This window comes from Fundulus heteroclitus, chromosome 13, assembly GCF_011125445.2.
Source record: "Fundulus heteroclitus isolate FHET01 chromosome 13, MU-UCD_Fhet_4.1, whole genome shotgun sequence".
Taxonomy (NCBI): Eukaryota; Metazoa; Chordata; class Actinopteri; order Cyprinodontiformes; family Fundulidae; genus Fundulus; species Fundulus heteroclitus.
Genome location: NC_046373.1, coordinates 20667244 through 20679378, shown reverse-complemented (window position 1 = coordinate 20679378; position 12135 = coordinate 20667244). Strand labels below are relative to the sequence as shown.

The following is a 12135-nucleotide window of genomic DNA, read 5'->3' as shown; positions in this document are numbered from 1 at the left end:
AAAGGATCATCAAAAGTCAGAAGGGCCAGCTCATTAACTTACAGCTTAAACACACTTAGTTTTTAGTAGCATTGCCTTTAAACCTCTGGATGAAGAAGGTAAAACAATCTATAAATACTCTTTTACCCACTATTCTGGAAGTAGCAATTAGGATCACCAAAAACTATTTTTAAGAGACATAAACAGGAAATGTTTAGTCTGATTCAATGTCAGACGGAGAAAAATCGAGGTTTGATATGGCATATGCAACAGCTGGTTGCTAATGGATTATTTTACAATTTTGTGATGATGAACAGAGGGAAAGAAGCAGACAAACAAGGAGATAGAACAAAAAAAAGGAAGGAATGAAGGACAAGGAGGAAAAAGGAATTAATGAAGAAAAGAAGGAAGGAATTAATTTAAGAAAGCAGGAACACAAAAAAGGAAGCAGAAGAGAAAGGACCCAACAAAAAGAAATGATAAAAAGGACCTAAAGGCAAAAACAGACAAAAGGAAGAAAGATAGCACACAAGAAAGATAAAAATAAGGATTTCTCTTCATAGTAGGTACACCTGGTGTGGGGTTCTGTTAGCTGTGACACCATCCAAGGAGGCAGATCATCTGCCATTACCACATTACATAGAAAGGATTCCTGGATCAATGTGTGTTTGTGTGCTTTCTGTGTCTCTGCTCCGTCTTCTCTAAGCCCCAGTGGGTCGAGGCAGATGACCTTTCTCACTGAGCCTGGTTCTGGTTGTGCTGGAGGATTTTCCTCCCCGTTAAAGGGAAGTTTTCCTCTCCACTGTCGCTTCATGCTTGCTCAGTATGAGGGATTGCTGCAAATCCATCACCAATGCAGACGACTGTCCACTGTGGCTCTACGCTCTTTCAGGAGGAGTGAATGCTGCTTGGAGAGACTTGATGCAATCTGCTGGGTTTCCTCAGAGAGGAAACTTTTTGACCAATCTGTATGATTTAATTGAATTTGACTTTGTAAAGTTCCTAGAGGTGACATGTGTTGTGTATTGGTATTATATAAATGAAATTGAATTGAAGGACAGAAGACATGAAGGACCCAGTGATGGAAGGAAGAGCAGAAGGACATGAGGAAAGCATTAAAAAAAATGAAGGACACAAGGAAGGAAGTATGCATCCAAGGAAGGAAGGGATGAAGGAAGGAAGGAGGGAAATAAAGGAAAGAAAAATAGGGAGGAAAGAAAGGAAAGGAGGATGGAAGAAATTAAAAAAGGAAGAGAGGGCAATAAAGGGAGCAAGGAAAGAAGGAATCAAAGGAGGAATTTAGAGGAGGATGCAAGGAAGAGCAGTGGAGGAAGGAAAGATGCATGGGAAGAGAAAGAAGGCAGGACACCAGCAAGGAAGGACAAAGGAAGGAAGGGCATAAAGGAAGCTCACTATATCTGAACAGAGCAATAAAGTCTGAAAATCCATATATTTTTCCATGCTCATGTTTCCATAGTGAATGGTGGCCTGGAACTGAAATCAAGCAGCCAACTCCATAGGAACCCTGTCTAAAATCTGACATTGATAGAAATATCACACTGATTTTATTTAGGGCAGATCAAACTTTATGATACCCTTACATGTGGGCAAGAAAAAGAAAAAAAAAAGACCTCCAAGACCTCCTTCCTGCCTCATATGTTCTCACATAAAACACACACACCCAGCCTGACACATTCAGGGCAAAACAACTTTACGGGCCATTGTTAAATGCACCTCTGGAAGCAATAAACAGAAGAAGAAAAGCCAAGTTTTACAGCATGATTGATTAGGTTCAAATAGACACTCACTGTTCCACCAACAATCCTGCCCAGGGGGTACCAGGCCCTTTCGTCAAACCAGTTGAGGAACTCGTAGAAGCCATTGGTGGTGAGATGGTGTGTTGATCTGTAGTTAAACCTAAAGCACACACACACACAAAACAAGACAGAGATGGTTTATTAGAAATGCAAGATGATGTTGACATACTGCGTTTTGATCAATTCGTCTTAGGCAGGGATTAAAGTTTTTTTTTTTTTTTTTAAATGAAGGAACACACAGAACAGATGGTTTTTCGCAGATTTTAAGAAGGATCTAAGGAATTTTGAGCTGCTTTGACTTGTTTGAACCGAGATGAGAAAGTTATCCATTCACAATGCGAGCCCTTGTGCCGATGCCAACAACTCTTCAGGTCAGACTTTAGTTTGTAGAAATAAGATCAAACAACTTACCTCGTTCTGCGACATCTTCAAAAAAAAACGGCACAGATCACTTAAATCCCAACCAGCGGCGTGTTGCCGAGGTTAAACAAACGGGTCGCGGGTTTCCCCCTCATTTAATGATTCAATCAGCGCCCAGGAATAAACACCAGGAATCCCGCTTAAAAGAGGAACCGATTCAGAGTGCAGCTGAGACGAGCCGAGAGGGGTTGGAGCGCTGTCAAACAGCCGGGAGTAAAAAAAAAAAAAAAAAAAACAGAGTTGACAGTCTTCAGAAAACTGCTGCAGGAGAGCGCGGAGGAAACTCCAGAATGAACCCTCAGAGGCAGCTCCCTCCGCCACGCAGCTAATTAATCTGGGAAGCATTGTGGTTCAAGCGCAGGCTCAAAGCGAAAACGCAGGGAGAACGCTCCACGTGGAAGGCAGAGAAGTCAGCTAAAGGCCAATTACCTGGGAGGTGTACAACACAACGAGCGCCATAACCTTGTCTGTGGATAAAAAGCTGTTCTCAAACCAGAGAATTTCTTTGATTCATATTTCATCAAGCAAGGCAGCCTTATTTAATCATCCCGTGAGGTAATGTTGCGCCGGGTAGATCAAGGTGCTGCTGATCTCTGCAAAGTCCTGAGATTATTTGGTCTTAGGAAGCTTAGTTTATATGATTATCTGCAGTCAAACTGAAGACGGCGCGTTCTGCCGCGCTACAACCACACGCCGGAATGCACTGTGTTGGGATCGTGTGTCAGAGCAACACGCGGGACGGCGTAATTGTGAAGCGGGAGGAAAATGGTGGTTCATGTTTATTCAGCCTCCCCTGCATGAGTCAGCACTTTGCTCGGATCTTGGCGCTTCTTGAGGGCAAAACTTTGGCCCATTTGTCTTTGCAAAAACAGCACAGGATCTGATGGAGAGTTTGCTTTTAGCTCTGGACCTGTATGCTTCGATCCGAACCCCTCCCCTGCCGATGGGGTCTGAAGACAAACACCCCCAACAGCATGATGCTACCACCGCCGTGCATGTTGGCTGGACATTCAAAATGGTGCCGACTTTTAATGCCTCTGACGTGATGACACAGGCAGGCTCATTAGAACAGGTCACAGCTTTTTGTATGCTAACAAAAAAAAAGCTACGTGAAGAGACTTAGACTATTTTATTTGTCGTTTTGTATGCACAGAGTGCGTACAGAACAAAATTTCGTTGCATACAGCTTGTAAATTGCAGTAAAATTAAATTACAGTACAGTATAAGGTGCAGCAGTGATTCAAAAGTAAACAATTGAAATGTAGACAATGCAGGAGAAGTCACAGTGTACAGGTGAGTATTTTTAAAACCATTTGTATGTGCAGAATTGATTGTGCAAAGGGCATTTGTGCAAGAATACAGCTTGTAAATTACAGTAAATTTAAATTACAGTGTAAGGTGCAGCAGTGATTCAAAAGTAAACAGTTTAAGTGTAAACGATACAGGAGAAAGTAACAGTGTACAGGTGGGTATTTTTAAAAAAAATACATTGGTATGTACAGAATTTTAATTTGTGCAAAGGGCATTTGTGCAAGAATGCATTTAGAAACTAAGAGTTCGGCAGCATTTGTAATGCTGGATGGAGATGCAATGATGCAAAATGTGCAACTATGTGAATGTTGTGCAGTGTATGGGTTATAGTTCAGCAGTTCAACAGCAGTTCAAGAGTTACATTTACCAAGGATGAGATTTCTTTGATTTGAAATTAGCTTCATCAACGCTCTCTGCACCATTTCTGCTGAAGGACACCGTCCACCATGGCGTGACGCCATCACCATGTTACATGGTGGGGATTTTCAAGGTGAAGTGCTGGCTTTGTTATACACAACCTTCTATGTAGCCAGACAAAAAAAAAGGTTGCATTAGGTTTCATCTGATCAGAGGAACTTCTTACACACTGTTGGCTGTGCTCCCGTACAAAGTTTCAGGTAAACTGCAGACAAGGCTTCGGCTCCACCTGAGCTGTGGCTTTATGGAGCTCCTCCAGAGTTGCCTCACACCTATCCACGCTCACATGATTTCAGAGGACTTTGTAGTTGGAAATACTCTTTGACAGCCCAACACTAATCTTTAACGTTCTTCCTTCCCTGTCCACTGTTAATTACGTGTGCCCGTCTCATTATGCTACAAAGCTGCTGCAAGTTTACTTTGCATAAGAATATAAAGCAGCCAACAGCAAGACTTAATCTGGATTAAGAAAATAAATCTTCATTTTATTCTTTTTGTCAAACAACTAGATGCTCCTAAAGTGATATTAAAAGGCGTTTAAACTGTGCGTACCCCTCAGCTGCACCGCGAGTTACTCGAAGAAAACAGACTTTTTGGGATTATTAAAATCTAATACAATTTAGCTTTCTCCATCAACGCGCTTGATGTCCATGCACGTGATCTTACAAGTGACCACTATATACAGGAATTGTTCCTTGAATCTAGCACCTGGCAAAGAACAACAACAACAACCACCCAAGAATGTAAGAACGGGTAAAACTGAGTCAGCCAGGTGTGCGAGCTCTTCCACAGAGACGCTCTGGAAGTAGATGGAACTGGTCAGGCACTTCAGCCTCATTGTTCAGCAATTGTCAAATCAGCGAGGCATAAACAAAGCCAATTCAAAGAAAAGGTCCCTAAAGAGACAACTCTGCACGTTGCCAAGCAAAATCCGCAAAACCCATTTTCCATCGATCTCATGGACAGCTGAACAGATTGTTTCATCCATGCCCTTGTCACGTCGATGGGACGGATAGCGAAGCTCTGCCAGGCACATTAGCAATTTAATGCATAGCTGCCTATGTGGTTTCAGGCCACAAAGCCTTTTATGACTAGCAGCCTCTCTAAGTGCGAGCAAAGATAAGCAACACACACCCTTAATACTACAAGGCCACAGACTCCTGGGTGGATATCAGTACGGATAAAGCTGGAAAATGAAGCTTATATAAAGTCCTTATATCTTAGCAAAGAGCAGAAATCAGGAGTGGCTTGGCTTTGCCTCCGTTTTAGACACCCATCAACATGTGCAATATCAATACTGCCACAATGCTTTATAGGCTATTAGATTTTTTTCATGGTAACAGATTTAACTAGTAGGATTGACTCACTATTGAGCACAGCAGCAGTACACCGATGACCAGAAACAGTCTATCAGTTTGATCACCTCTGATCAGAGAATGGATGGTAAGGAAACCAAAAATCAGTGAAGGCACTAAGTTAGCACTATTGGATCCTTCCAGCAACGCTTCAATGTGGACGCTGTTACTCAGCGAAGGAGACTTGGCCACTTTCAGATGTTTACCATTACATTTCAGAGGCTCTTTAAAAAGGAAATGTTTTACATAAGGTCCCATCTACAGATCAGGTCACATCTGTAGTTCATTCCGGGTGCAAAAGAGCAAAACTTTTTGAACTGATAACAGTAAGGTTGAATAGACAACTACAAAGTTGCTCTGTTTTATCCTTTTGAACTCTGACTTCATTACACCTCTGACTAATATGTTCCCAAAACCCCGATTTAAACAGCGTTCGTCTCGGCTCCGCTCTGGTGCAAACACCGCCGTAAATAGGGCTGATTATAATCAGAGATGCACCGATCCGATACCCAGATTGGATATCTCCTCTGATATTCATATCGGATGAATGACGCTGATCCAGCATTCCGATCCGGTTATTTATTTTTTAATCAATATGCACAACAATACAGTTACAGCGATCTAGTAACTTCAATTCTATGTTTGCAACGCCGGTTACGTCATCACGCAGAGCAGCTAGTGATGAGCAAACACAGAGCAAGCGCCAGACCAAAACAAGTCTGCCATTTGGAAACATTTCAAACTTGATACGCCAACAAGTCTGACTGCAACGTGAGATAATAATAAAAATAATAATAATAATAATAATAATAATAAGGTAAATGGCTTGTACTTGTATAGCGCTTTAACTAGTCTTAAAGACCTCCAAAGCGCTTTACACTACATTCAGTCATTCACCCATTCACACACACAATCACACCCAGACGGTGGTGAGCTATGTTAGTAGCCACAGCTGCCCTGGGGCAGGCTGACAGAGGCGAGGCTGCCATGCACCGGCGCCACCAGGCCCTCTGACCACCGCCAGCAGGCAATGCAGGTGAAGTGTCTTGCCCAAGGACACAACGACAGAGACAGTCAGTGCGGGGGATCGAACCGGCAACCCACCAATTGCAAGACGAACTCCCTAACCTCTGTGCCACGTGCCATTATGCCACAATAATAATAATAATAATAATAGCATTATCTGCAATGTGAAAAACTGCGAAGCGTGGTGATAGAGTTGGTAAATTCAACCCCACAAACATGGCAAGGTATGCGGTTCATTCATTCGATAGCAGTATCAGCTCGGTATCTGCCGATATGCTCAGCTGAGGTATCAGTATGGATCAGAAAAAAAATGGATTGGAACATCTCTAATTATAATAAATTACTATTTACACAGCCTCCGCAGCGTGGCATAGAACAACAGCGCGCGTGCGGTTGGCCATGAGCTAAAATAAGATACTTTTAATAGATGCCGGCAACCAGCTGGAGTCAATGTAAACTAATCACACCACACCAACAAGAAACTGAACGAGCGGCACTTCCATATCTTCAAAATAATTCACTAAAGACAAACTAGATAATATAGTAATCGCTATATCAAATAATATATCTGAATTTATTTGTGTGTGTATTAGCAGTTGTATACATTAGATCAATTACTGGACTATTAACTGAGATAAAAAAGTAACAATTTTAACTCTTCATCTTCCACAGAATGTCTGGTTTTGCTTCAACTTCTACATTAATAACTGGCTTTTATTGCAAAAACAGCACATGCATCTTGGAGCACCTCTAGGTTCATTTACATCAAACCCTTAAACTATTGTTAGGCTTGATGTTTTTGGAGCCATTGGTACTGTAAGAGATAGAAATAGATCTCTAAAACAATATATATAGAATGAGTATTTGTGTTTGTGGGGCTTTGACTGTAGTGACATGTATTAAGATAAGATAAGATAAGATAGTCTTTATTGATCTCACAATGGAGAAATTCACTCGTCACATCGGCTCATACAAGAAGGTGCAGAGTAGGGAAGGTGCATTCAATTATATACAGTGAATCTTCATATATACAATGGATCAGAAAGAATACCAAAAAAAAAATACAAAAAAAAGGAAATAGGAATGGGCATATGATGTCTCATTTACATTCTTCGTGGTCTATATATATATATATATATATATATAAACATATCTATATACTTAAATATATACATATATCTATGCGCCTACTTACATACGCACCTACGCGTATGTACGTGCATATACATTGTATACATTTGTACATACATACATACATACATACATACATACATACATACATATATACATGTGGGCTGACTTATGTTCAGGTGATGATAGCAGCAGAAGTCACTACATCAGGATTATTGCACGGGTTGTAGGACAGTGTATTAAATAGATTATTGCACATTGGTTATTGCACATTAATTATTACAGTTATGGTCACAGTTATAGTGCAGCATTGTAAAATCTTATAGCAGCAGGAATAAATGACCTGCGGTAGCGCTCCTTTTTACAGACAGGATGTCTAAGTCTGGCACTAAAGGAGCTGCTCAGCTCCTCTACAGTCTGGTGCAGGGGGTGGAAGGTGTTGTCCATGATGGATGTGAGCTTGGACAACACCCTCCTCTCAGCTACTTCCTCCACAGAGTCCAGAGTGCAGCCCAGGACAGAAGTGGCCTTCCTCACCAGCTTGTTCAGTCTCTTTCTGTCCCGCTCTGCGCTGCCAGGAGCCCAGCAGACGACAGCATAGAGGAGGGCTGAGGCCACCACAGAGTCATAAAAAGTTTTTAGCAGAGGCCGGCTCACTCCAAAGGACCTCAGCCTCCTCAGGAGGTGGAGGCGGCTCTGGCCCTTCTTATACAGGGCGTCGGTGTTATGAGTCCAGTCCAGCTTATTGTTGACGTGAACACCCAGGTATTTGAAACTCTCCACAGTTTCTATGTCCTCCCCCTGGATGTTCACAGGTGAGTGTGGTGGGGGTCTTCTCCTGAAGTCGATCACCATCTCCTTGGTCTTACTGGTGTTTAAGCACAGATGGTTCTTCTCACACCAGTCCACAAAGTCCATGATGACCGACCGGTACTCCAGCTCGTTTCCCTCAGACACACAGCCCACAATGGCCGAGTCGTCAGAGAACTTCTGAAGGTGGCAGCTGTCCGTGTTGTAGGTGAAGTCCGAGGTGTAGAGGGTGAAGAGAAACGGAGACAGGACGGTGCCCTGGGGGGCCCCGGTGCTGCAGAGTGCCACCTCTGACTGACAGCCGTGCAGCCGCACGTACTGAGGGCGGTCAGTGAGGTAGTCCATGGTCCAGTCAGCCAGATGTTTGTCCACCCTAGCGTCCTCCAGCTTCCCCCTCAGTAGCACCGGTCTGATGGTGTTGAAAGCGCTGGAGAAGTCGAAGAACATGACTCTCACAGCGCTCCCGGTGGTCTCCAGGTGGGTTAGCGCCCGCTGCAGCAGGTAGGTGATGGCATCCTCTACTCCGATGTTGGGCTGGTAGGCAAACTGCAGCGGGTCCAGGGTGGGGCTCACCACAGTGCGCAGGTGAGCTAGGATGAGGCGCTCCATGGTCTTCATCAGGTGGGAGGTCAGGGAGACTGGTCTGAAGTCGGCCGGTTCCCTGGCGTGCGGTGTTTTGGGAACCGGTACCACACAGGAGGTCTTCCACAGGGTGGGCACCACCCCCAGGCTGAGGCTCAGGTTGTAGATGTAGCTGAGGACCTCACAGAGCTCATCTGCACAGGTCCTCAGCAGCCTGGGGGGGATGCCGTCCGGTCCTGAGGCTTTCCTTTGTTTCAGCCTCGTCAGCTGTCCCCTCACCTGCATTGGTGTGACTGTGAGGGGGGAGGAAGGTAGGGCTGAAGGTGTGGATGGGTCAGTCGTTGATCGGAGTGGCGGTGGGGGGGATGGTAGGTCTCTGGAGCGCTGGTGGTTGGAGACATGTGGAGAGTTGAGGGCAAGGAGGGGGCCAGTGTGGGGGGAGTCGAACCGAGTGAAGAATGAGTTCAACTCATCTGCAGTCTTGGTGTCTCCATCTGCAGCCCTGCTGGTCCTCTGCCCGAAGCCGGAGATGTTCTTCAGACCTCTCCACACATCCCTGACGTTGTTCTGTGCCAGCTGCTCCTCCATCTTCTTCCCATAGTCCTTCTTTGCTGCCCTGATCTTCCACTGGAGCTCCCGCTGGACTCTACGCTGCTCCTCTCTGTCCCCTGAGTAGAAAGCCCTCTTCTTCTGGTTCAGGAGGACTTTCAGCTCAGGGGTCACCCAGCGGGGGTTGTTTGGAAAGCATCGTAGCCGTCGTGTAGGCACAATGCTCTCCACACAGAAGTTCATGTAGTCAGTGATGCATTCAGTCAGGCTGTTGATGTCCTCTCCATGAGAGCTTTGAAACATGCTCCAGTCTGTGGTTCTGAAACAGTCCTTCAGCTTCTCACTGGCTTCGTCAGACCAAACTTTCACTGACTTCTTCTGTGCCTTTTGTCTCCTCACCAGTGGAATGTAATGGGGAAGCAGATAGACGAGGTTGTGGTCTGAGCGTCCCAGAGGGGGGAGGGGGGCGGAGGTGTAAGCGTCCTTAACGTTAGCATAAAAAAGGTCCAGCGTTTTATTGTCCCTTGTTTTACACGTGACGTACTGGGTGAGCGTGGGGAGGGTGGAGCGGAGGGAGGCATGGTTGAAATCCCCTGTGATCAGCAGGAGAGCGCGGGGGTGCTGTGTTTGCAGATTGTTTACAGCGGCGTGGATCCGCTCACACGCGGTGGCGGCGTCCGCGGAGGGAGGGATGTAAACACAGAGCATGATCACATGGCCGAACTCTCTCGGCAAGTAATAAGGTCTTAAGCTCACTGCGAGAAGTTCAACATCCGAGCAGCATATCTGCTGCTTCACGTGGACATGCGCCGCGTTACACCACCTCTCATTCACAAACACCGCCAGCCCTCCCCCTCTCTTTTTTCCGCTCCCCGCAAAAGTTCTGTCCGCGCGGATAAGTTTAAAGCCGTCCGTGGAGATCACTGAGTCCGGGACAGATCCATCTAACCACGTCTCCGTGAAGCACATAATGCTAGCGTCTCTGTACTTACTTTGGAAACGGGTTAGTGCTGTGAGTTCCTCCATCTTGTTCCGTAAAGATCTAACGTTTCCCGTGACAACCGATGGTAAATAACCTTTCCTCCGCTTCGTCCTCCCGCCCCGACATCCTCTCCGCCTCCTCCGTATTTCTGCGGGGATGTATAGTTTCTCAGCGTGGTGATGAACGGGGCCGCAGCGCGAGGAGTCACGTAGTCCGAGAAGCTGGTTCCTCGTGTAGATCAAGGGACGCTCGGAGTTGCGGACAAAGGGATCTCCACTCGCGGCATCGAAATGTGCCGAAAGTAACAAAAATATAATCAATAGAGTCCCAAAAGTTGGTTTCTTCAGGGCATCCAGGCTCAGAATACCCGATGCGGTATTCAAAAATATACATGCAATCCAGAAAACACAATAAAAAGGAGAAAGTAGGAAAAGAAGGGATACCGCCGATGTGACTGGCTGCTGCCTGCGCAGCGCCATCTTGGAAAAAAAAAAAAAATTCACAGCTGTTCAATCTGCTGCCAGAAAAGACTGCGACGGATTTCTAAATACTATTCATCACTTCGTTATTTGTAACAAATATATTGATACTTTTGCATCAATTGCTCCCATCCAGTGTGACTGCACTCAATATGCTTTATGAACACTTTCCCCTCAGACCCTATTTACACCTGATACTAACAGTATATCCTGACTGAGTAATTTCCATCAGACCTTCATGGTCTGGCCTATTTGAGTAAACTGAAACCCATTTTTAAGAACTATCCCAGTCACATTTATGGGGGCAGAAGAGCCCGTAACTGATATAAGTGGGCAACTTACTCGTCCTCAGCTATACAGTTTCATGGGTTAAAATCCCTGTGGGTTAAGGGTGGGTTTTGTAGAGTTCAACATTATTCTTTATTTCTTATAAAGAACTTGTAGGCAAAAAAAAAAAACTACAAAAATGAAACTGATTAATCCAAGTCAGGATTATGTCTGAATAATAATGTAGTGTAAGTAATCTGATGTATCTGAAGTCACAGAAACACCAGCAGACCAGTGGCTCTGTTTATTGCTCAGCTGAAAAGGCCACTCTTGAACTTGACTGCATGTTTATTAGCATTTAAAGTGGTTAACTGAGATCCAATCACTTAGGATGGATTTTAAAGTCAAGTGGAACTGCTGTTGCTAGGCTCGTCCACTCACATCCCGATGAGCCAGGACGCATGGTTTTAACCAGGGCTGAACAGGCCTCTGTCTCAGCCGTGGAACATGCTGTATCCGAAAATGGTGGCAGTCTTTTTGGCAAGTCTTGAAAAGTCCAGATCTAAAATTTATTTTGTGCTCACACCAAAGCCATTTTAGTGTAACCGGCAGCGCAAATCACTAAGGTAAAACACTAAAGATGGTTGAAAATGTCAGCTCAACAATCATTTACATAACAATATTGTTATGTATCATAGTAAACCCGTTTTAATAATCACTCAATCACACAATGTGACCTTTCGCCTGTTCCTAATAGAAAGGTACATCTAAAAAAAAAAAAAGTAAATATCATGAAAACGTTCAATACTTTCACGCCATTCCAGAAAGAGAAACTCTTATAATACAGAAATATTTAAACCATTCGTTTCTTGTAGTTTTAATAATTATGGCTTAAAACTGGCATTAGAATACTATGAAGAAAATTATCATTAGAAACTCATTGTGTCTCAATCCTAATGAGCTAATTCACTCAAAACCTGCAAAGGTTCCCTGAGCCTCTAAATGGCCTC

The 12135-nt window shown here is 44.4% G+C and overlaps 1 protein-coding gene across 1 annotated transcript in view; it reads right to left on the bottom strand.

Annotated features, from left to right (window-relative positions):
• LOC118556514 (dolichyl-diphosphooligosaccharide--protein glycosyltransferase subunit STT3B-like) overlaps positions 1-12135 on the bottom strand; it is a gene marked incomplete at its 3' end in the record, with an annotated part of 119042 nt that overhangs the window by 58886 nt on the left and 48021 nt on the right. The window contains 1 exon segment of the mRNA XM_036145338.1: positions 1788-1896. Within this exon segment, the coding sequence (XP_036001231.1) occupies positions 1788-1896 (109 nt within the window).